Raw genomic sequence first — 24,212 nt, forward strand, 5'->3', positions numbered from 1 at the left:
CACTCCACTCAACCACCAAAAAAAAAAAAAAAAGACGAGGTAACGGGTATGGTTTCGGATGAAAAATATTTAGCTTTTCATCACTCGAGCCCTGCGAGGTTTGATCCGATGGCTCGAGATAAGCTGAACTACACCACGGACTCATGACTAAAGGATTGAGGAAGCTTCTTCCAGTTTTCTGGTTATAGTTTCTCTCATAATCTCCAGATCGCAAACAATCTAGATTCTTAGTTACGTTCTGAGAATTTGTATTTATAGAATCCAAAAATAAATAAATAAAAAGCTAGAAGCCTTCCTGTCGATCGCATTTTAATCTTCTGTACATTCCTTTTTTTTCTTATAAAAAAGAAGCAAGAAAACTCCATTTTTCTCAAAATCTTACTCCTAAATAGAACATATGGCACATCTGCAAAATCTGCCCTCTGTTATAGATCACTATCATCGGTACCGATACTAATGTATGCATTTAACACCCAATTTTGTGTAGGGGCCAGCGGTTATATAAATTATCTGAACATGGCCGTCGTAACACATTAACTGTGGAAACGAATCCTACTACTAAAAGTTAATAGAACAAGTTGCACAAGATGATTTGGTCGCCACAAAGATGCACAATTCTGGGAAGAAACACAACAATCTTTGCCAGCGACAATATCATGGGGCAATAGTAAATGGGAGTTCCAACGCTTAATTATACACCATGTATTTTGGAGTCGCACTGAATTTCTGATAGCCCTTGATGACCTTGTTCACCGCGTCCAGGAAGTCCTTCTCAGTCACCGTTTTCCGTCTGGCGCGAATGGCATACATGCCCGCCTCTGTGCAGACACTCCTTATATCAGCTCCTGTGAGAACAAAGAAATGTTTGTAAGAATTTGACGGTTTAGTGAAAAAGGATTTGAGGTGTCACTAGAATAAACCACCCAGAATGAAGTTTCAATGTTTTACCAGTGGAGTTGGGGCAGAGGCGCGCCAGCAGCTCAAATCGGATATCCCGCTCACAGTTCATTGTGCGCGTGTGGATTTTGAATATCTGGGTACGGCCCTCCAGATCAGGTAAGCCGAATTCTACCTTCCTGTCCAATCGACCAGGACGCAGAAGCGCAGGATCCAAAGTGTCAGGCCTGGCAAAACAAGAAAATGTGGTCAAGCTTCTCGATTCTATTCATGTGGCATAAGCTTCTTCGGATAAATATGTGTGCAGTAAGATGTCCATGATTTGAGGAAATCTCCTTATATTATTGGATCATATGAGAAAGGAGAATGAAAAAAATATTATTATATACCTATTTGTGGCCATAAGAACCTTGATGTTTCCTCTGGCATCAAACCCATCAAGCTGGTTGACAATTTCCAACATGGTACGTTGAACCTCATTATCACCCCCAACCCCATCATCAAAACGAGCACCTCCAATAGCATCAACCTCATCAAAGAAGACAATGCATGCTTTCTTTGAGCGAGCCATCTACACCAATTGAACTCTTTTTTCAAAAACACGCTAGTCAAACAGAACAGCCAAGTGTGGAAAATTGGATAAGTTCTTGTGAGTCATCACAATGTTGCACATACCTGAAATAATTCCCGAACCATCCTGGCCCCTTCACCAACATATTTCTGAACTAACTCGCTACCGATTACACGGATGAAACAAGCATCTGTCCGATTGGCCACTGCTCTAGCAAGGAGTGTTTTGCCTGTTCCAGGAGGGCCATAGCAAAGGACCCCCTTGGGAGGATCAATACCAAGCTTGACAAACTTTTCTGGGTGAAGCATGGGAAGCTCAACAACCTACAAACAAATAATAATAGCATATAGTAAATCACAAGATAAATCCAAAACTAACTAATCGATAAACAGCCAGATGAGCAAGTTTGCAAAAAACAGGGATATGAACTGAAAAAAGGTTGGCACACCTCACGCATCTTTTCAATCTGCTCCTTGCATCCACCAACATCATTATATGTCACATCAGGTTTTTCCTCAACAGTCATCATGGTAACACTTGGGTCAATTTTGGGTGGCAAAGGAATTTGAATCTGGTACTTATTCCGATCAACACTGCATCAAGCATGAAATGAATCTACGCAGTGAGTCCAATGGTTCAACAAACTGTGATGTACAAACTCCGATGTATGATATATTAGGCATATGACTTGTCCAATGAAAATAAGTATGCATGCATAACATGCTTTTTACTTCTTAGTTTAATCGGTTTTGCTATCACTAAAGCTTACATATGCCAGTTCACCTTCTTCCACAGAAGGTGGAGCGAATGGTGCAATATTTTCCCAATCCTTATATATGTCAAACATGTCAATTAGAACCATTTCTTGTTCACATGGCACCATATATGATGTTAAGGCATTAATTCTATTGCATTCAGGAAGTATAAATATCTTAAGAGTTTGATCAGATCTACCACAAAAATGCATCGAGAAAAGGTGCAAACAGCAGACACAATTCCATGAGATATAGCAGTGACCTACCCCACTCTCATCCCTTCCTCAATGTCAGTTGGAGAAACTTTATCCCCTAGGCCAACCACAAACTGCATGATACAAATATAAAACATAAGAAGGGATACGCACGAATTCCTATGAAATATATGGTTCCAATAAAATTGGACAAGTATGGACTACCTTTGCTATTTGTTTTACATTAATCACATATTTGGCATCATCAGTGTTAGGGCTTATAATCTTGGTACACCTAGCCACCTTCAATGGGAGGAAAATATATTATTAGTAAAATTAAAGATAAAGAAGATAGGAAAGTAAAGCAGGAAAAATACACGTCCTTGGGACACAGTGCTAGGCATGCAATTAAAAATAGGAATAAGTATAAAAAGATATTTTAAGTGCTATACTTGCAACGGTTGCTCTTCTTGCATCATCTGCTTATCAGATACAAGATCCCACTGGCTAGGTGGTGCTAGCCCAGTGTCAGATTCCTTAATCCCTGGAATTTAATGGAAGAACAAGTGGGTTAGGTCAATCAATTCACATTTGTTACCCTCCTAGCATCTAAACAAGCTGATAAACTGAACTTATGGAAGGTAAGGGGATGTTTGAACATGTGACAAGGTTGCTATAGATTGCACATTAAATCATCAAATTTCTGTTGCAAGAACAAATTTGGAGTTGTGTTGCACATTCTGCAACCTATATTGAGCACGTGAATTGTTCCTATCATCAACAAAAGCAAACAACGGTTGATATATGTTGCACATTAAATCATCAAAATTTGTACTGCCAGAAAAAAAATTGAGCTATTTTGCGTATTCTATAACCTATATGGAGCACCAGAATTGTGTTCCTATCATCAACAAAACGAACAATGATCAACACAACATTTTTCATACCCTGGGGAGTGACCTAAACTACTGTATTAAAATGTGTCATACCAGTGTGTTATCATATAAAAGTGCATTGGTGAATGAAAAAAAAAAGAAGAAGAAAAAGAAAACGTGGTTGCAAATTGAGCTACATCTCCTGTTCCAGCTAAGAATCAGACAAGAAATCAATACGCACCACAAAGGTCGTTAATCTTCTTAGCCATCTCTTTAATTTCCTTCTCCACCTTCTTGATGCTTGTGGAGTATGGTCCAAGTCCCTGTGCAACAACAGACAGCCAGCCAGAATGAGCAAAGCTTCCTTAGCAGAAACCGCATAGTAAAATCTAACAAAGTATTTCATCTCTCCTCTGAAACCCAAACTATTATCCACAGAACTGAACATTTTCGGCCTCCGCCGAGGAAATCACAAGGACGGCAACTGCAACCTACACTAGACATACAAAAGGGGCACCCAAAATCAAGATCCTACAAGTATCTCCCGACCAAAAACCGAGCCCCAGCCTGAGACCACCAGAAGCCGCCCTAGACGAGAGAAATCGGGGAGATCTAGCGATCGAGGTCTCGATACTCACATAGGTCTTGAGGAGCGCGATATCGTCCTCGTCGAGCGGACGAGGGTTCTTCTCGTTCATGATGTCGTCCTCCGGCTCCGGCGCCATGGCTCCCCTCGCTTCTGCTGCTGCCGCCGCGCGTCTTCTCCGGCGGCGAGAGCTCTTCGGGTGGATGCGAATGCGAGAGAAGGGATGTTTTTTTTTTCGACTTTATTTTCTCCTCTCTTTTTTTTCGCTTTCTTCTTTCCTCCTCTGCAAGGATCCCTCTCTACCGTCAGATTCTGATCGGACGGACTGTATTTTTCACGGCGGTGGGCTTTCTTCTTGGAGTGGCGACTTACGAGTTACGGAGTCGGCTTGATTTTTCATGTTCCAAATCGAGAAAATTGAACAAAACCAAGTGTCTGCTCAGTCTGGAGGAAATTTACCAAATGTTTGATGAAATTTAATCGTTACTGTTTTCTATAAATTTATGTGTTTCGAAAGAGCCATGGCTCGACGGTAGTGCTTGACACTCATGTCAGAAGAATAAAAAATTTGATAGCTTGCATGAGCAATGCTCTCGCAAAAAGATCTCACGCTTCAAAAGTACTACCTCCATTCATCTTTGTTTGATGTTTTGGACAAACACTTTAGCTTGTTTTCTTTGTAATTTCTTGGTCCTAAACGTTATTTATTTGTGTTTGGAGGGAGTAATACTGTACAATATTTGATCGTTAACAATCGAACCAACGAGATATACTGTCTGGAATTTCACCGACGGAAGGATGGAAGTTCTGACCGGTTGCGAGGGCCCTGAAAAAGTGACGATCCGTTCACAAACAAGAAAAGAACCTTGGATAAGCCTAATACGCTGAATATGATTTGTCCACGTGCTTACATGTATGAGTCATAATTAGGTTGTTGCACCATAGTATCAGAGTTCGAGGTAAACGCCAAACATCTGTAGTTTGCATTGTAAATCTTATGAGAGGATCCTCGGTTTCAATTAAAATGAAATTATAAAGAAAATCCCCATAGGGAGGTACAAGAACTAAGGTTGAAATTCTCTATTGGTTATGCTACCTTAAATCTTTTATTTTTCTCCTTAAGAATACTCATTCCTGCAGCCTTCACAACAGTTCTCTATTAACGAATTTGCATATGGATGTTCAGAAGGGATTTGTTCTAAGTTTAAATTAACATAGAAATTGGTGGGGTGGTGATCGAATAAATCGATAGATGGTAGTAGCACCAGAGACTGATTCGTTGGCTGGTTTGCCTTCTGTTATATTTTTGTTTGATATCATTGACTTTTAAATTTATATTTTATTAATAACAAAGTGAAGAACCAGATCAACTCTTCCTGCCCCTAGAAACTAAAAACAATTTCTTTGCAAGTCGAGACATATCATAACACTATAACAACAACGTAAAATTTATTTGTTTGGTTAAGAAATTGATGGTATCCTGGTATTAGTGGTAACCTAGTACCACTACCAGTAGACAACAAAAAACTGAGTTCACGACGGTCCACCCGAGCCTATATCTATGTCCACCGGTTGCGACACCGTCCATCCGACTCGACCGCCTCCGAGACTCCGACCACCAATAAGCTGAACTACACCATATCGATGATAAAAGGATTAAAGAAGCTTTTCTGGCTACAGTTTCTCCTAGAATCTCCCATGACAATATAGGGGGGCATTTTTTTTCAAAAAAAAATCAAACAACATATTTTCAAATAAAAAATAATTTATAAATAATTTTTTTATGTGTCTTCTTAGTGATTTAAAAGCAAATGCTGAAAAATAAACTATAATAAAAAATCCTAAAATTAACTTTAAATTTATTGATAAAAATTTAAATTTTGGCTTATAAGCAGAAGCTGAAAGATACGTCTGCTAAATTCCTAGGCCATGTTTAGTGAAATCTAAAATAAACTAAAAGCCAGTGAACTCAACTTTTCTCAAAACCTTGCTCCTCTAAATGGAACAAATGTTACTTCTGCAAAATCTGCCCTCTGTTATGGCAGTATCATCGGTAACAATCCGAATTTATGTATTCAACACCTAAAAATTTGAGAAACTATTCGATTTGGATGAATTTTAACCTATAGAAATAGAAAGGTACAGGAATAAGAATCTTTTGAAGAGGTTTGAGTGACGGAAATTTACCTTTGTTTTCTCTCTACATGTATGAAAGGGGAAAAACTTGTTTCACCAAATGCTTTCATAGGAATAGGCCCTCGGTAGGGACCAGCGGTTGTGTAAAATATTTGAACATTGTCGTTGTAACACATAACTGTGAAAACGAACCTCACTACTTAAAATTAATAGAACATGTTGCACAAGATGATTTGGTCGCCACAAAGATGCACAATTCTGGGAAGAAACAACAACTACTTTTGCAGCGACAATCTCATGGGGCAATAGTAAATGGGAGTTCCAACGCTTAATTATACACCATGTATTTTGGAGTCGCACTGAACTTCTGATAGCCCTTGATGACCTTGTTCACCGCGTCCAGGAAGTCCTTCTCAGTCACCGTTTTCCGTCTGGCCCGAATGGCATACATGCCAGCCTCTGTGCAGACACTCCTTATATCAGCTCCTGTGAGAACAAGGAAATATTTGTGAGAATTTAACGGTTTAGTGAAAAAGGCCGAGGTGTAGACTAAATAAACCACCCAGAATGAAGTTTCAAAGTTTTACCAGTGGAGTTTGGGCAGAGGCGCGCCAGCAGCTCAAATCGGATATCCCGCTCACAGTTCATCGTGCGTGTGTGGATTTTGAATATCTGAGTGCGGCCCTCCAGATCAGGCAAGCCGAATTCTACCTTCCTGTCCAAACGACCAGGACGCAGAAGCGCAGGATCCAAAGTGTCAGGCCTGGCAAAACAAGAAAACGTGGTCAAGCTTCCCCTCTATATTCGTGTGGTATAAGCTTCATCGGATAAATATGTGTGCAGTAAGATGTTCATGATATGAGGAAATCACCTTATATTATTGGATCATATAAGGAGAATGAAAAAAATATTATTATATACCTATTTGTGGCCATAAGAACCTTGATGTTTCCTCTGGCATCAAAACCATCAAGCTGGTTGACAATTTCCAACATGGTACGTTGAACCTCGTTATCACCCCCAACCCCATCATCAAAACGAGCACCTCCAATAGCATCAACCTCATCAAAGAAGACAATGCATGCTTTCTTTGAGCGAGCCATCTACACCAATTGAACTCTTTTGTCAGAAACACGGTAGACAAACAGAACAGTCAAGTGTGGAAAATTGGATAAGTTCTTGTGAGTGTTCACAATTGCACATACCTGAAATAATTCCCGGACCATCCTGGCCCCTTCACCAACATATTTCTGAACTAACTCACTACCAATTACACGGATGAAACAAGCATCTGTCCGATTGGCCACTGCTCTAGCAAGAAGTGTTTTGCCGGTTCCAGGAGGGCCATAGCAAAGGACCCCCTTTGGAGGATCGATACCAAGCTTGACAAACTTTTCTGGGTGAAGCATGGGAAGCTCAACAACCTGGGAACAAATAATAATAGCAAATAGTAAATCACAAAATAAATCCAAATATAAACAATAGATGATACATCTAGATGAGCAAGTTTGCAAAAACAGGGGGTATGAACTGAAGAGATTGGCACACCTCACGCATCTTTTCAATCTGCTCCTTGCATCCACCAACATCATTATATGTCACATCAGGTTTTTCCTCAACAGTCATCATGGTAACACTTGGGTCAATTTTGGGTGGTAAAGGAATTTGAATCTGGTACTTGTTCCGATCAACACTGTATCAAGCATGAAATGAATGCACACAGTGAGTGCAATGGTTCAAGCATGAAATGAAATGAATGCACACAGTGAATGCATAACATGCTTTTTACTTCTTAGTTTAATCAGTTTTGCTATCACTAGAGCTTACATATGGCAGTTCACCTTCTGCCACAGAAGGTGGAGCGAATAGTGCAATACTCCCAATCCTTATATATGTCAAACATGTCAATTAGAAGCATTTCTTGTTTGCATGGCACCATATATGATGTTAATGCATTAATTCCATTGCATTCAGGAAGTATAAATATCTTAAGAGCACGATCAGATCTAACACAAAAATGCATCGAGAAAAGGGGCAAACAGCAGACAATATTCCATGAGATATAGCAGTGACCTACCCCACTCTCATCCCTTCCTCAATGTCAGTTGGAGAAACTTTATCCCCTAAGCCAACCACAAACTGCATGATACAAATATAAAACATAAGAAGGGATAAGCATGAATTTCTATGAAATATATGGTTCCAATAAAATGGACTACCTTTGCAATTTGTTTTACATTAATCACATATTTCGCATCGTCGGTGTTAGGGCTTATAATCTTGGTACACCTAGCCACCTTCAATGGGAGGAAAATATGTTATTAGTAAAATAAAAGATAAAGAAGATATAAAACTAAAGCAGGAAAAATACAAGTCCTTAGGGCACACAATTAAAAATAGGAATAAGTATAAAAAGATAGGTTAAGTGATATACTTGCAACGGTTGCTCTTCTTGCATCATCTGCTTATCAGATACAAGATCCCACTGGCTAGGTGGTGCTAGCCCAGTGTCAGATTCCTTAATCCCTGGAATTTAATGGAAGAATAAGTGGGTCAGGTAAACCAATTCACATTTGTTACCCTCCTAGCATCTAAACAAGATGATAAACTGAATTTATGGAAGGTAAGGGGATGTTTGAACATGATACAAGGTTGGTATAGATTGCACATTAAATCATCAACTTTCTGTTGCAAGAACAAATTTGGAGCTGTGCTGGACGTTTTGCAACCTATAGTGAGCACGTGAATTGTGATCCTATCATCAACAAAAACAAACAATGGTTGCTATATGTTGCACACTAAATCATCAAATTTCTACTGTCAGAAAAAAAAAATTGAGCTATGTTGCATATTGTATAACCTATATGGAGCACCAGAATTGTGTTCTTATCATCAACAAAACGAACAATGATCAATACAACATTTTTCATATCTTGGGGAGTGACCTAAACTACTGTATTAAAATGTGCCGTACCAGTGTGTTATCATATGAAAGTGCATTGGTGAATGAAAAAAAAAAAGAAAATGTCTTTGCAAATTGAGCTACATCTCCTGTTCCAGCTAAGAATCAGACAAAAAATCATTACGCACCACAAAGGTCGTTGATCTTCTTAGCCATCTCTTTGATTTCCTTCTCCACCTTCTTTATGCTTGTGGAGTACGGCCCAAGTCCCTGTGCAACAACAGACAGCCAACCAGAATGAGCAAAACTTCCTTAGCAGAAACCGCACGGCAAAATCTAACAAAGTATTCCATCTCTCCTCTGAAACCTAAGCTATTATCCACAGAACTGAACATTTTCAGCCTCCGCCGAGGAAATCACAAGGACAGCAACCGCAACCTAGACTATGGGGCACGCTATTCCACCCCAAAATCAAGATCCTAGAAGTATACCCCGACCAAAAACCGAGCCCCAGCCTGAGACCAGCAGAAGCGGCCCTAGACGAGAGATCGGGTAGATCTGGCGATCGAGGTCGCGCGAGACTCACATAGGTCTTGAGGAGCGCGATGTCGTCCTCGTCGAGAGGGCGAGGGTTCTTCTCGTTCATGATGTCGTCCTCCGGCTCCGGCGCCATGGCTCCCCCCGCTTCTGCTGCTGCCGCGCGTCTTCTCCGGCGGCGCGAGGCGGCGGCGAGAGCTCTTCGGGTGGATGCGAATGGGAGAGAAGGGCTGTTTTTTTCGACTTATTTTCTCCTCTCCTTTTTCGCTTTTCTCTTTCCTCCTCTTCAAGGATCCCTCTCTACCGTCAGATTCTGATCGGACGGGCTCTATTGTCACCGCGGTGGGCTTTTGTCTTGGAGTTACGACTTTAGCATTCGTAACCGCTCATCAAATTTTTGTTATTTATGTTGTTATTTAGATGAACATTTAAAATAGATTTACTATTTATATGAGTTATCATTTCAATAGAATATTTATATTACATTATCTATATATATTTTATTAATATTGTATAATTATTTTCTCTCATGTTGTACTGCTCTCTTCTCATATAATTAGATGTTGAGATGTAGAGGAATTAGAGAGTACCCATATTTGGAGTTTTTGTTTACAATATGAATGGTGCTCTATTTTTTAAATAATGTAATAAAGTATCTGCTAGAACAATATTTATGGATGGTGTGATATAGAGTATGTGTTGAGAATGCTCTTACGAGTCACTTTGATTTTTCATGTTCCAAATCAACAAAAGTGAACAAAATGTGTCTGTTCTGTTTGGTGGAATTTTGCTAAATGTTTGATGAAATTTAAATGTTCTCTAAAAAATTTCTGTGTTTCAAAATAGCCCTAAGATGGCTTGACAATACTGCTTGACACTCGAAAAAGAAGAATAAAAAACTACATGAGCAATGCTCTTGCAAAAAGATCCCATGTTTCAAAAGTAATACAATACTTGATCGTTAACAGTCGAACCAACAAGATGAATTTGGATGAGATTTCATCAAGCAAATCTAATCCTTCCATTGTATTTTCATGTCAGCCACAGCCAGCCAAGAGAAGGCAGCCTCGTCAGGTTCTTCACATGTTGTTAGTTAAACTTCTGACTGTCCGGACCATCTTGTTGGAGCCTATAATGTCCGGAATTTCACCGACGAAAGGATGGACTTGCAAATTCTGACCGGTTGCGAGGGCCTGAAAAAGTGACAATCCGTTCAATAACATTAAAAAAAAACCTTGGGTAAGGTTAATATGCTGAACATGATTTGTCCACATACTCACATGTGTGAGTCATAATTAGGTTGCTGCACCATAGCATCAGAGTTCCAAGGTAAACGCCAAACATCTGTGGAATTGAGCCATGCCGGAGATGAGTCGACTGACAAATGATGCTGAATGTGACTGTAACAGAAGAGTTCTGTATATCAGTTCACTCAGACACTTCAATACACACAAAACTACGCCTGATTGTTTTTATTTTCAAGTTGCTTACTGAGTTACTGATTGCAATTACGAGAGCTGATTATAACTTATGAGTGTTGATTTTAATATTGTACTCTTACTTCAAGGGAAAACATAGTACAATCTCAAAACCACATTCGGTTATATTTAGATTGGGATGAGTGTACTTTACCTAGTAGTGATAAATTCACACGGCAACATACGATTGAATTTCATGAGCATGACTAAGGAATATCACGAGCATGACTAAGGGCCCGATAATTGATCAGTACCTGCACCATTTCTTCCAAGCCTTGTTCGGTCATTTTGCAGTTTCTCTTCTACAGGCATTCTGTAGAGGCCTGACATACAACCTTCATGGTTATATACTTATATGGTCTCCCTCAGTCCCAGCGCTCTCAAAATTCTTCCTGGCTGACCCTGCTTAACGGAAAATATGGTAAGAAAGGCAATCGATAAATGCAGAAGGGTGAATTGGTGAGGTGACATCTCAGATCACTTGCGTGAATGTGTAAGTATCAACACATACAACTCAAAATGCTGTTTATGTGTGAAAATTATAGGCAACAAGTCAAGTTTGAACCTGCAACTATTCTTCTCTTGGCTGAACTGTCATTTCGAATATTAGTACTACTACAAAGAAAACCAGACTTATAAGCTTTCAGTGATGAAGCTTGCCACTTCAGAGTTTTCTAGCAAAGTACAAATTTAATATGGTGTCTCCAACAGATATAACTGGGAAAAAATGATGAACGATAAAATTTAGAGCACTACACATAACATGTAAATAAGAATAAAGTAACTTAGCTCACCTTGCAGGTTCAAGATGGTGCTGGCCTAAAGGCACCCAATTGTTTTCTGATACATACAAAGATGCCATCAACAATTCAACCAACTGATGATCACAACCCACTCTTCATATGAATCAGGGTATCGCAAAAGAGTAGCTTACAGGAACAAAATGTGATATTGTGCAAGCAGGAAACACCTTTTAAGCCTGTCAGAGTAGTTTTGTGAGGGACTTCATTTATTAAAACAATTTAGCTTATCCAGAAAAAAAAAATAAGTTCAATGTAGATGAACTGTTATACACCAGTACACAACCATTAGTAACTGCCACGTAAACATATCTACTTATCAGCTTGCAGCATCCCTTTTACAACACTTTATTGTATAGATTAGCTGAAGCAACAAGGCATTATTATTATTACTCCTACAAACAAATCAACCATACACATCATTCCAGTCTCATTTTGCAGATGCTCATGTTTTAGCAGTACTAGATGTCTAAGCTAGAAAGTTGTAAAAGTAATGCAGCACAAGCAGTCAAAAATCGATAGTACTGAAATAAAATACAGTATACTAAATTGCTCGACGCGCTAGAGAAGAAGAATTGTCCCTTCCCTTCCCTGGGCGCCCCCAACTCGCTACACTACTCGACTAGGGAGAACAAGCTTGGCATTAGTCCACTCATGGTCATGGATGGATTCGCGCGATTGGATTCAGTTGTCATCCCCGTAGGCGAGGAATCGGTAGCGCTCCTCGTAGGGCCCGTCGAAGTACAGGTCCGCCTCGAACCACTTGGGGTACCGGACCAGGTCGCCGGCGACGAAGTGCATGTACTCCTCGCCGGTGGTGGCTTCGTTCGGGAGCACGCGGACCTCGCCGGAGACGATGTAGACGAGCTGGTCCACCTGCCAGTCCCAGGGCATGCGGCACCGCCCGCCCGTGCGCCAGGTGGACCACGTCTCCATCACCCGCAGCGCCTCCACCCGCTCCCGCGCCGCCGCCCCGCGCTCCACCCGCACCTTGTACACCTCCTCCAGCGGCCGGCGACCCACCACCGACACGCGCCCATCTGCGGCCGATGCTCGTGCTAACGCTCTAGGAGGAGGCCCGCCGCATGGCCTGCTCGTCGTGGGGAGGAGGAGGAGGTGGCATCCGGCGGCGGCGGCGGCGGCGGGACTCATGTTTGGCTTCACCTTTCTCTGCTCTCTCTGGTGCGCCGCGGCCAGCCGGCTTATCCAGTTAACCAACGGAAACAATAAGTACCGATTTTCTTTTTTCAATTTTCCCACCGGTTGTTTAAATCGAATTTAGACTATACGATTTTGACCATAATCTATATTAGTTTTGAAAAATACGATTATTTTGACCATAGTCTAAAACTCAATCTTTTTTTTATGCTATATGTGTTAAAAGTTTTTTTCTCATTTTATATAATTGGATGGTGCATGTTTAAAAAAAAATGTATTTGATAGCGATACCATAAGTACACTCCCTCATTTTCATATTTATAAGTAATTATGGGTTTATTAAGTCAGACATTTTAAGTTTAAAAAAATTTATTAAAAAATATAGCAACACTTAGAACACAAAATAATACAATATAAAAATATATTCAGCGGTGAATTCAATAAAACTAGTAATTTGGTGTTGCAGATATATTTTATTATTAAATTTTAAATTTTTTGGCTTATGAAATCCACAGTGACTTGTAAAGTTTTAGTAATATGCAATGGAGTGAGTACTCTGTACTCTACTTATATCTTTGGGCATGTTCAGTTTGCTACTTTCAATTCCCAATCTTATCAAATTTTAGCAACTTAATCTAATGCATTTATATACCAAAATTTGATAACTCTAGACTTCCCCACTAATATCACAGAGAAAAAACTGTCGAACATATCAAACCAAGTTGTCCCAAAAAGTTGCACAATCTACCATTTCCTTTGTGTCATCTGTATATTTGAATCAAGTGTTCATCATTCAACATACACCGAAGAGAAGGGGCTGAAGGGGAAATAATTTCTGAAAATGCCAAAAAAAATACATATATATATATATAGAAATCTTTATCATTTATCAAACTCCCAAAATTAACCAAGAAGACGAGTCATGTACTCCCATCGATCCTCTCCTCCGCTAGTCGATCTTGTAGAACTTGGACGGCTCAAGGCCAGCGGTGAAGTTGAAGTACTCAAGCGTCGCCGCCCATCGCGGGTTGTCCTTGAGCCGGTGGACGGCGATGGTGTCCGGCACGAACTCGTGCGAGCACTTGTCCACCGGCGCCGGCAGCGGGTAGTCGTACATAGCCGGCTTGGCGTTGAACCGGTTCTTCCCCTTCCCACCCAGCCGCAGCCACTGCCCCGTCATCCTGTCCTCCGGCCCGACGGTGCGGTTGCGCGGCACGTCGGAGGTGGCCACCCACTCGACGAGGTCCCACGACAGCGCGTACGCCATGCCGGACATGTACTCCCGGAACGGGTCCATGCTGTCGCACGGGATGGTGGCGCCGTAGTAGGCGTCGTCGCGCGGCATCGCCGCCAGCGACTCGAGCAGCCTCGGCAGCCGGAGGAAGATGTCGTCGTCGGCCTTCATCACGTAGTCGTACGGCTCGTCGCGGTACAGCCGCGCCGCCGCGGAGAAGAAGGTGTAGGTCTTGCCGCCGTTGAGGTTCTCCTCGCACTCGTCGAGGATGATGACGTCGCCGTGGCGGAGGATCTCGAGCGGGACGAGCACCCGCTGGTCGTCCTTGTAGAGGCGGCAGAAGACGAAGCGGACGTCGACGTGCGCGGTGAGGTCGCCGGCCGCGAGCTGGAGGCCGTACACCATGCGGAGGAGGTGCCGCCGCTCGTAGTTGTCGGCGCGGGTGAGCACGCCGATGAGGAGGCGGAAATCGGGCTTCCGCGACGCGGGGGGCTCCCCGGCGAGCCGCCGCGGTGCCGCCGTGTAGGCGCCCAGCGGCGGGCTGCAGGAGCTCATGAGCGCCTGCAGCTCGAACTCCTTGGGGTAGACGAAGAGGTAGATGAACCCCAGGAGCAGCAGCGGCAGCAGTACCAGCGCCTTGCTGGACGCCGACAGCTTGGGGAAGCCGTGCTTCCTCGCCATGGCGGCGGCCTCATGCTTAGAGCCGTTCGCCGGCTTGAGCAAACCGCTCGGCGCCGGCGGCATCACAGGCAAGATAGCAAGAGCTCGACACGTACAGTCGCCGTCGCCGTCGTCGTCGTCGTCGATTCAAGAATTCCACTCGAGATTCAGAGAGTGCTCTGAACTGCAATGCGTGCAAGTGGGCAGCGCGAGTGATATGGTGCTAGGGGGGAGGCGGATCGCCGGTGTTTTTGCCGGCTTGAGAGGAAGCGCCATGTGAGCGGGAGCGTGGGTGGGGAGCTTGGTTTGTACGGCAATGGCGCCCTTTGCGTAAGGCTGGAGAAGGGCGAGAGGTCTACGTGGAAATGCGCGGCATGCCGAGTCGAATCTCCGGGGAACCAACGCGTCAACGCAATAAGTTACAACAACTCCGGGGCCCGGCAAAAACAACTCCGGGTGCATTCTTTCGATTAGTGAAGATGAAGCATGATCGTGTGAATAACTATAATTAACTATTATAAAATTAAAAATTGCTTTACAAATATGAGATTATCGACTTGGATATGAATGCATAAAATGAATCGTTTAGCAGATTGGAAAGTATGTGTGCAAAACCGGGGAATAATCAACCCTAAAATATCGAATCCATAGATGAATTTTGGATTTTTTTTCAAACATGTTTTTTAAACTTTTAAATAATGTATTCTGTACAAAATATTTATATATAAAAGTTTCTCATCTGATTTTTCTATAATAATTTTTTTACTTTGTAGTTAACTCAATTATTTATCATATAAATCAGATAATCGTTCGATCCTAATTTTCTCACACATGGCCTACATTTTCTTTCTACATTTTTTATTTGGTGTCGTTGGCTTTTAAACTTACATTTAACTAGCCATATTATTTAAAAAATATGCAATATACAAAATATAAATTATACTTAAAGTACTTTAGGATAAACAAATCACAACAACATAATTAATTGTTATGCATTTTTTAAATTAAATGGGTGACTAAATATAATTTTTAAAATCAACCATGTCAAATCTCTCTACTCCTTAAAGGTGAAGTTATTTGTCCTCCTCTACATCTACATCTCAGGTCACGCAGAAACCATCGTATCAAAAACCAGAAAAGAAATCAAATGTTTTCTTTAATTAACCCATTTTTATCGGTGTGTAATTCATCATCAGTGGTATGTACCTCTATGGGTATTTATAGTCCATTATGTATAAATTTGTAGCAATTCACGGGTATATTATTAGTATTAGAAAAGGAGGAAGTAACACAGAACCAGTACCATCTCCACGAATTTGGAGGTTTTATTTGGATTTTAATTTAGCAAAATGGCATTTCCTTGCAGGGTTTATTGCAAGAACGTTAGCCATGACCCATGTCACCATATGTTTTGTTTATCTTATGCTTCCACAGGAGTGAGGTGGCTAGCTGTGCGAGTCAATGGCTCCTTGCGTGACAAACAGACCCAGTGAGCGGTGCAGGTTCTCTGCAGGGCACCCTGAACCTGAACAAGTTTAGTTAGTGCGTACCTTTGCTACTTTGTGACGGCAACACAATATCATTGTTTTTGTAATTTGTAAGGCACATGCCGCAAGTAGATTTACACGAACGCAGCGTCAAACTAGGCTGGAGAAAAGTTCAGTACCACTGTTTCCATCATGTAATATAATCATTTATTATTTAGTAGGGATTAAAATTGAAAAAGAAAAAGTATGGTATCCATCGATAAAATGAGAATGAATATGGGCAGAAGAGTGTGTATGAATAAAATAAGAATATTATAAATAAAAAGTGATTAACGTGACAAATCTTAGCTTTGAAAAGTAACATAAGTGATTATACCATTCAAATGCCAGATATACATTTTAGAACACATGGAGCAGTAATTTTGATTGTTTTGGTTGAGTTTAAAGCACCAGCGACAGTCTGATCGAGCAAGCTATTTATCAGACTGTTCGCCCCTTTGCAATCGGAAGAAAAAGAAAAGATCACTCGGACACAATAAAAAAAAAGAGAAAAGATCGATCCCAAAAAGTCAATCAGACAGACAAGAGAAACGTCAATTTGAAAAAAAAAATCAATCGGAAGAAAGGGAAAAAAAAATCAATCGGACACAATAAAAAAATAGAAAAGATCGATCACAAAAATCAATCGGGCAAAAAATCTGAAAGATCAGGATAAAAATAAAAGATCGGAGAAGCATCAATCGGACAAGGAAAATATACATCCATGCGTAATAAAGTTTAGCAATAAAAAAAGTCCATGTGTATATTTAGTAAAATTTAAATCTCGATTAAAATTTTTAAAATAATTGATATTGAGAGAAGAGTTCATCTATCAATAAGATCTATATTTGCGGTTAAAAATTGGCAAAAATTAAGAGAGAAAAAAATCAATATATAAATATAATTTGAAATATCTAAACTTTGAATTATAAATTAAATATTTTAAAATACAGTTAAATGGGGTTCGATGTAAAAATATAATCTAAAAAAGTTAAATTCAAATTAACAATTAAAAAATTATTATTATTAAGATAAAAAACTATATATATAGCTATAATTTATAATGATGCTAGCCAGGAGCGATCCTGGTAGTTAGGAGGTATTACAACGGAAGAAGAAATCGATTGGGTGGGGGAGGCAGCAGAGAGCGAAATTGACCATGGCCCATGGGCCGGGAAAGGGAGTAGTTGTGAACTTCATTTTCGTAAGTGCTCTCTTTTGAAGGGTTTAAAATCATTTCCTTGAACAAGTCACAAAACACTATCTTTGATGTAAAGAAAAATCGGCATGCCAAGAACGCGAGACTGTGATAGGCAATGGGATGCTTGAGTATAGGGAAGAAGAGCGGCTCCAAAAATAAGATTTATGATGCTTAATTTATATTAATTTATCAGTAATTTAATATGCTTAAAGCATCCCCAACAGCTCATCCATTCCATCCTCCATCCTAGAAATAGAGAATGAAAAGCAAAAGTTGAGCTCCAGCCGAACATCTACCTCATCATCTATTTTTGGATTCATCCATATTAGGAGAGAGAACCTCTATATTTAGATGTTCTCTCTCCAATCCTCCAAATAGATATAGAGTATGTCATATACAGATGATCTGTTGAAGTACAAAGGAATATAAAAGATGAAAATATTTTAGATGATCATCCAAATAAAAGATATGGATAACCAAATTTAGATGAGCTGTTGGAATGCTCTTATCTCATTCATAATCATCCATTCAACCCAAAAAAATTGGTCTATTCTATCAATCCAACCAAACATAAAACTGAATCACCGTATACTTAAAAATATGGATAATCATATCTTATCTTACTTTTGACCGCTAACAAAACGTACGTTAGTAACGCGCGGCAGTGCATGAGAACAGCGGTAAAACCAGATCTAGTTTAGACAGTTGGACAAACCTATTATTTCGAGAGAAAAAATTAACGGTCTCTTTAATTGTCTTTATTTCCAATATCCTTATTTCGATGACAAGTAGATCCTGTTAAGGGTTTGTTGAACAGAAACTACGCTGGACTCTATGTCTGCAACGATCAAGCTTTAAACAACTCTTAACCTAAAGTGGTATCCACGTGTCAACCATGTCATTCGTGTGGCAAAACTACCACAGCAACCACTGTTCTTTTTAAGCACCGTGAGTAAATTAAATTAGAAGAACATGTAAACACATTGTTTTATTAATTAGCCTCCTAAATGAAACTGGGGGATCATTCTTTAGTCGTTGTGTCTTCAATTCCATCATGCTTATATATACGCTTATATATAAGCTTGTGGATTTACCCCCGTTTCAAAACATATGGCATATTTTATTTGGTTAGAACTAGACATTAATCAACATTTATTTTATTAACACATTCACCTATGGCTCATGCAGCCGAAAGGTATAATCATAAAAAGATACTTTCGAATACAAATATAATGACATCACTTTACGTCAGAAAAATTATATTCTAATAAAATAATAGCTGGATCAAACTTTTTACTACCAAAAAATGTGCCCTATATTTCAAAATAGAGAAAACATGCGATTTATCATGCTTGCAAGTTTGAATTTTGAAGATTTTGTTCATACTTATATATCTTATGGTGCATTTAACAGGGGAGATTTTGTTTTTATCATGCATGCATTTGAAGATATTTTGAGTATCTTACTATCTTATGGTGCATTTAAGAGAGGAGATTTATATTCAGACAAAAAACACAGTACTGGCAAACAATATGATCCATTTGTTTTTTTCCCCATAAATTTTCAGAGGTCTACATGGTAGAGCTTGGAAGGCCTGAGCCCCTGTGTGGCGTTGAAGAACTTGAGCGTGCGCGCCCACTTGAGGCGGTCCTTGAGCTTGTGCACCACGACGGTGTCCGCCACGAGCGCGTGGCGGAAGCAGTTCACCCCCTCCCGCATCCCGCCGTCGAGGTAGTCGTACATCCGCGTCTCCTCGCCGTACCTGTTCCTCCCCTTGCCGCCGGAGCGCAGCCACCGGCCGAACACCTCGTCCTCGGGTCCCCTCACGTCGCGGCGCAGCGCCTCCGTCGCCGCCACCCACGCCGCCACGTCCCACGACACGATGTACCCCATGCCGGACATGAACCGCGGCGCGCCGGGGCCGGCATGGCACGGCGCCAGGAACCCGTGGTACAGGTCGCGCCGGGGCTTGTCCCGGAGCGTGTCGGCGAGCGCCGCCAGGCGGTAGTACGAGTCGTCGTCGACCTTGCCGACGTAGTCGTACGGCGCGTCGACGAAGAGCCCCGGGACGGCCGAGAAGTAGGAGTGCGTCTTGCCGTCGTCCATGTTCTCCGTGCAGTTGAGCACCACGACGTCGCCGTGGGCGATGATCTCCAGCGACACTAGCACCGCGTCCTCCTCCCTGGCGAGGCTGCACACGAAGAACCGCACGTCGATGACGGCGCGCTCCGGCGGCGGCTGGAGCGCATACGCCAGCCGGAGCAGCGCCCGCCTCTCGTACATCTCGGCCCTGGTGACCACGCCGAGGAGCACGCGCAGATCCACAGCCGGTTCTTCCGTCCTGTTAATCGACGACGCCGTCGTCTCCTGCACGTTGCTGCACCGGGCGAGAGACGGCAGGATGGTGAAGTCGCCGGGGAAGAAGAGGGAGTAGACGAACGCGAGGAGCAGGAACGGGAGGAGGAAGACGAAGGAAGAGAGCCTCTTCATGGCCAGCATCATGCCGAGCCAGCAATTAATTAGGTGAAATGGGGTAATTGCTGGTGATGCTAAGGGCTCATGGTTGAACTGTGCATGCACACTGTGTGAGACACAGGCTTAAGTAGGCAGTGTTTGAAGGCTGCTTCATTTGTTGACAGATGGGATTCTTTGGGAGAATGCAATTTATTGCTACTGCCAATTAAATGTAGTTATTTAATTTCTAAAGATAAAGCCAGATATGACTATCTCTATACATATCGAGATTTTTTTTATACTCCCGCCGTCTGTTCCTAAATACTTATCACCACGCTATCTGTATTTCAACTTGACTACTCTCCTTTTTACAAACCATCATATGCACTGGCCTTTTTGTTTTACGAGCTTTTTTATCATCTTTAAAAAAATATTATGTTCATATTTTATGTAAAAATTTAGTAGATATCATAATTTTACACGAGAATGTTTAACATCTTAAATTACTTCTCAGGGATTATAAAAAAACTAATATCAAATTGGGCATGCAGTGGGAGGAGGGACGGAGGGAGAATGACTGTTCTTTTAAGAGTTATCATATTATCAACATGTGCTGCATGCTAAAGTTGAATATTAATCTTTCATTTATTGTAGTCTGACCATATAAAATTTATTAGTGGTTAAAGTTAGAACAGTGACGGCTAGTATTTGGGAATGGACCAAGCATTTCAAATTTAAGGCATATTTTTTGGATTGACTTGTGCATAAATTTTAAGCAGGTCTTTTTAGTTTTGTCTAGATCTGCTGATAAATGTCTAGATTCATTAGCTTTCATAAAAATTTATGAAAGTCTAGAAAATCTTATATTATAAAACGGATGAAGTATAAAATAAGCCCACTACCCATATATATTCTAATAGACAAAAACTTTGATATAAATATACTGAATTGTATCGTCGATGCAATATTTACGAGCAGTCTAGTCTTTTCAACCTTCCTTTGTTCATGGACAAAACAAAATACATCCTAGACATTTAGAACCAAAACACAAGTAGATAAACATGTACCGAGTTCAATGGTAGTAAGGATTTGTGTTTCAGGAGAGAATTATAAGGATTCTCTTGTTTGAGAAAGGCCAACAAATGTAACTCATAACTTAGAACACCATGGCTAGGTATGAGCAAGAAATGTGCTTTGATTGGCATTTACCGAGCTCACCCTAGGGACGGCATGCGTGCTCAAACGAGGGAACCAATGATAATATATTTATAAACAAAAAATAATTTATGAATATAACTTTTATATATGTATTCTTAGCAACCTAAAAGTCAAAGCTGGAAAATAAATTTCGGTGAAAATACCCTAAAAATCAACTCTAAATTTAAGATTAAAAATTTAAATTTTGGGTTATAAGCATAAACAAAATTGTAAACAGTACTTGATTCCTTTTTCAGAAAAAAAAACAAATTTTGCAGTGTGTAGCATCAAATTTTTTACCGTAAAATTTTCGTAACTTGAGATATTTAAGTTGTGTTCTTTGTGTAGATGAAGATAAAGATAGAAGATTTTGATTTTTAATAGTTATTTAATAGTACAGATGATGGAATTAATTACTATAAAATAAAAAATCTACTTTAGAGATGTAAAATGATGAAATTTTATATATAAATTATTTGCAAAAAATGTATCGCTACGCAAATTGAGAAGAGTGCATATAAAACCAAGAAAAAATGAGAAAAATTTATGATGAAGAATGCAACCTTATTATCTGGTGATACCAACTTCTTACCATAGAAATTACTCCGTATATAACAACTAAATATATCATCTCAAGGGTAGTAAAAACGCGAAGAAAATTATACTCTACTTAAGAAATGGTGGTACCAACACAAACCATGCACCGATGCACGCGACTCGTGACACGCTTATGCCGATTCGGCATCACGTCGGCTAGTAGCAAAAGCGCTAGCCTCCCGCACGCATCGAGAAGTCGATTGCGATTCAAACTAAATGCTCCAAGTGTTTTAAGATTTTCAACACGTGCTACAAATTTTCATATCAGAATCACTAATTCAAAAATATATAACTATCATCTCAAATCGTGAACTTCCAATTGAAAGGTCTGAAACTTTCGTATCAAAATCACAAAACTAAAGACCAATTCAAATATGAAACTTTCATCCACAAACACAAAATTTTCAACTAAGTTAATCTAAAACTTGCATCTAAATACCAAAAGCTGTCCTCTCCTTCGGCCTCAACCATCACGTCGCGGCCGCGCGACTTTCACCGTGTCGATTAAGAGAGTGTGACGATGTGGTGATCCATTTTCAGATAATGGATATTACTACATCAGGCCCATGCACGTGATCACATGAACCGAAATGAAACACACATGATAAAAAAAAAGTAATTTTACAGTATTTTGAGAAGCTAAGGTATCAAAATTTCAGTGTAAAATTTTGTTGCCTCTTGTAACCTAGGTACTAGGAGGTATCAATTTTTACACTAAAATTTTGGTACATCTCAGTATCTACTCTCAGTATCTACTCAAGTACCGTAAAACTAGCGTGGTGGCCCGCATAGATTGCACGGCTATCATTGTTATAAATTATATCTATATATGGTCTCTTATCTTTGTCTCTAATGATATCCAATTTCTCAAAAAAAAAGTCCAAATACGAATCTGATATGTCTGATGTTTTTTTTCTTTTATCCAATTAATCTTATTTTATTTTTTTCTTACATAAATACCGTCTTACCTTGTTTTTCCGTTGAGATAGAAGACATGCTAGCTAATGCTGCTTTGTTAAAGAAGGCGGCATGTTGCTTTTTTCTCTTATTTTTCTTTGATTAATTTCATAATTTCTAGCCTACGAGTGACAATATGGAGGCTCATTTTACTATTACTTTATATGTATAATATATAATAGATTTCTTTAGTCAGGCAATTTTAATAATTACTAACACAAATTTAGCCACGTAGGTAATTTAATTGCATATAATTAGACATGACCTCCTCATCTCTTATAATAGAGTAGAGATTTTATGTAATTCTGGCTCTAACTTTGTACTTTCTATACCAAATAAACCGATGCACCAAACCAACCAATGACATTATCGATTAAAAATCTATTAAAAGCTAGAGTGGGTAGGTCCCATCATTTGTCCTAGAACATATTTTCATGCAAAACATCCGTTTGGTTTCTTCTTTTTAAAAAATAGAAACGTAACCATAGCACCATTGACATTCAATTTTTATATTAATTATATTTCTACTTGAATTTGAAAAAATTAAGATAAATTACATTCCACTTTAATGACTCCATTTTTTTTGCACCAGGTTGGTGGGTCAGTAGATTAATTAGTTTAACCTACTCTAAAATCATAATAATAATGATTTATTCCGAGAATTTATTTAGGTGACAGCAAACCCAATTATATCTAAAGAAGTTAAATAATAAACAAATATTAATTTACTAATATTGTTTTGTATGTAATTTATTTTATGAATAAGTTGGCGGGCGCTTGAAAAAAAAAAGAAAAAACGGCTTGGAAAAGGAAATCAAAATCAGACTACCGTAAGAATCGAAATCAAGATCTCGCGTGACTCTCCAAGGGCCGCAACTCCATTGGGCCACGGATATGTTTTTTAAATGTTAAGCGCGCCTTAGACACACGTACGTATGGACGATAACACTAATAGAAATAGATTTTGTCCGATTGATGATTTGTCCTTATTGGAAAATAGATTTTGTCTTTCTTATTTTTTTTTCGATTAATCTCAGAATTTCTAGCCCGTGAGAGATAACGTGGAGACTTCTTTTCCTCTTACTTTTTATATATATAATAATGAGATTGCTCATAAAAAAAACTCTAAAGCTATATGAATATATCATGGTGTGCTTTTAGGCCTATTGAAACCCCGGGCCCGACAGGCCATGCAGGGCTTCAGTCAGGAAGGAAATTACTTGGGACTAAAGTCCTTCATTCGACCGAAGGACTTTGCCCTCTACCTGACAATAACGACTAATCTTTCCGACCACAACAAAGGACACCATTCGCATAGCCCCCTGTACCTGATCACCATAAGTTTAGAGTCCTGGTAGAAGAATAATCGGACCGGTGATTGTTTGTTTTTTAATGAAAAAACCAAACAATATATTTATAGGTAAAAAATAATTTGTAAATAACACTTTCATAATGTAAAAAAGAAACATCGATAAAAAAACCCTAAAATCAACTCTA

The 24,212-nt window shown here is 39.9% G+C and overlaps 4 protein-coding genes and 1 pseudogene across 11 annotated transcripts; all 5 read right to left on the reverse strand.

The window, feature by feature from the left end:
- Nucleotides 1-405: 405 nt before the first annotated feature.
- LOC102715178 (26S proteasome regulatory subunit 7A) lies at nucleotides 406-4,164 on the reverse strand. Its single transcript, XM_006647958.3, has 10 exons — nucleotides 3,931-4,164; nucleotides 3,534-3,615; nucleotides 2,870-2,961; nucleotides 2,643-2,720; nucleotides 2,490-2,551; nucleotides 1,917-2,061; nucleotides 1,573-1,791; nucleotides 1,287-1,468; nucleotides 949-1,124; nucleotides 406-845 (listed from the first exon to the last, which is right to left on the reverse strand). Exons 1-10 carry the CDS (start codon nucleotides 4,015-4,017, stop codon nucleotides 688-690), a joined length of 1,281 nt encoding a protein of 426 aa, XP_006648021.1. The 5' UTR covers nucleotides 4,018-4,164; the 3' UTR covers nucleotides 406-687.
- Nucleotides 4,165-6,118: 1,954 nt separating this feature from the next.
- On the reverse strand, nucleotides 6,119-9,702 carry LOC102715454 (26S proteasome regulatory subunit 7A). Its single transcript, XM_006647959.3, has 10 exons — nucleotides 9,503-9,702; nucleotides 9,105-9,186; nucleotides 8,449-8,540; nucleotides 8,234-8,311; nucleotides 8,092-8,153; nucleotides 7,563-7,707; nucleotides 7,220-7,438; nucleotides 6,936-7,117; nucleotides 6,602-6,777; nucleotides 6,119-6,500 (listed from the first exon to the last, which is right to left on the reverse strand). Exons 1-10 carry the CDS (start codon nucleotides 9,587-9,589, stop codon nucleotides 6,343-6,345), a joined length of 1,281 nt encoding a protein of 426 aa, XP_006648022.1. The 5' UTR covers nucleotides 9,590-9,702; the 3' UTR covers nucleotides 6,119-6,342.
- A 524-nt stretch (nucleotides 9,703-10,226) lies between these two features.
- LOC102715734 lies at nucleotides 10,227-12,951 on the reverse strand. Of its 7 annotated transcripts, none has more exons than XM_015833437.2 (5): nucleotides 11,866-12,951; nucleotides 11,726-11,771; nucleotides 11,186-11,333; nucleotides 10,734-10,797; nucleotides 10,227-10,646 (listed from the first exon to the last, which is right to left on the reverse strand). In XM_015833437.2, exon 1 carries the CDS (start codon nucleotides 12,881-12,883, stop codon nucleotides 12,416-12,418), a length of 468 nt encoding a protein of 155 aa, XP_015688923.2. In that variant the 5' UTR covers nucleotides 12,884-12,951; the 3' UTR covers nucleotides 10,227-10,646; nucleotides 10,734-10,797; nucleotides 11,186-11,333; nucleotides 11,726-11,771; nucleotides 11,866-12,415. The 7 variants fall into 7 exon arrangements, with proteins under 7 accessions (XP_015688923.2, XP_015688918.2, XP_040377426.1 ...); XM_015833432.2 differs by having other exon boundaries at nucleotides 10,734-10,853; XM_040521492.1 differs by having other exon boundaries at nucleotides 10,734-10,853; nucleotides 11,186-11,546.
- Nucleotides 12,952-13,650: 699 nt separating this feature from the next.
- Nucleotides 13,651-15,059, reverse strand: LOC102700311 (annotated as a pseudogene). Its single transcript, XR_005811043.1, has one exon. The product of XR_005811043.1 is annotated as a beta-1,3-galactosyltransferase pvg3-like (transcript).
- A 3,933-nt stretch (nucleotides 15,060-18,992) lies between these two features.
- Nucleotides 18,993-20,088, reverse strand: LOC102700597 (beta-1,3-galactosyltransferase 6-like). Its single transcript, XM_006649043.3, has one exon. It carries the CDS (start codon nucleotides 20,010-20,012, stop codon nucleotides 19,074-19,076), a length of 939 nt encoding a protein of 312 aa, XP_006649106.1. The 5' UTR covers nucleotides 20,013-20,088; the 3' UTR covers nucleotides 18,993-19,073.
- Nucleotides 20,089-24,212: the final 4,124 nt, after the last annotated feature.

This window comes from Oryza brachyantha, chromosome 2 (genome assembly GCF_000231095.2).
Source record: "Oryza brachyantha chromosome 2, ObraRS2, whole genome shotgun sequence".
Lineage (NCBI taxonomy): Eukaryota > Viridiplantae > Streptophyta > Magnoliopsida > Poales > Poaceae > Oryza > Oryza brachyantha.

Coding starts and splice junctions, on each gene's coding strand:
- LOC102715178 (XM_006647958.3), bottom strand. CDS start 4,017: ATGGCGCCGGAGCCGGAGGACGACATCATGAACGAGAAGAACCCTCGT. Junction 2,962..3,533: donor GAAGATTAACGACCTTTGTG/GTGCGTATTGAT, acceptor ATTAAATTCCAG/GGATTAAGGAATCTGACACT. Junction 2,552..2,642: donor ATGTAAAACAAATAGCAAAG/GTAGTCCATACT, acceptor TGTATCATGCAG/TTTGTGGTTGGCCTAGGGGA.
- LOC102715454 (XM_006647959.3), bottom strand. CDS start 9,589: ATGGCGCCGGAGCCGGAGGACGACATCATGAACGAGAAGAACCCTCGC. Junction 7,118..7,219: donor TGGTCCGGGAATTATTTCAG/GTATGTGCAATT, acceptor CAATTGGTGTAG/ATGGCTCGCTCAAAGAAAGC. Junction 6,778..6,935: donor GTTCTTATGGCCACAAATAG/GTATATAATAAT, acceptor TTGTTTTGCCAG/GCCTGACACTTTGGATCCTG.
- LOC102700597 (XM_006649043.3), bottom strand. CDS start 20,012: ATGATGCTGGCCATGAAGAGGCTCTCTTCCTTCGTCTTCCTCCTCCCG.
- LOC102715734 (XM_015833437.2), bottom strand. CDS start 12,883: ATGAGTCCCGCCGCCGCCGCCGCCGCCGGATGCCACCTCCTCCTCCTC.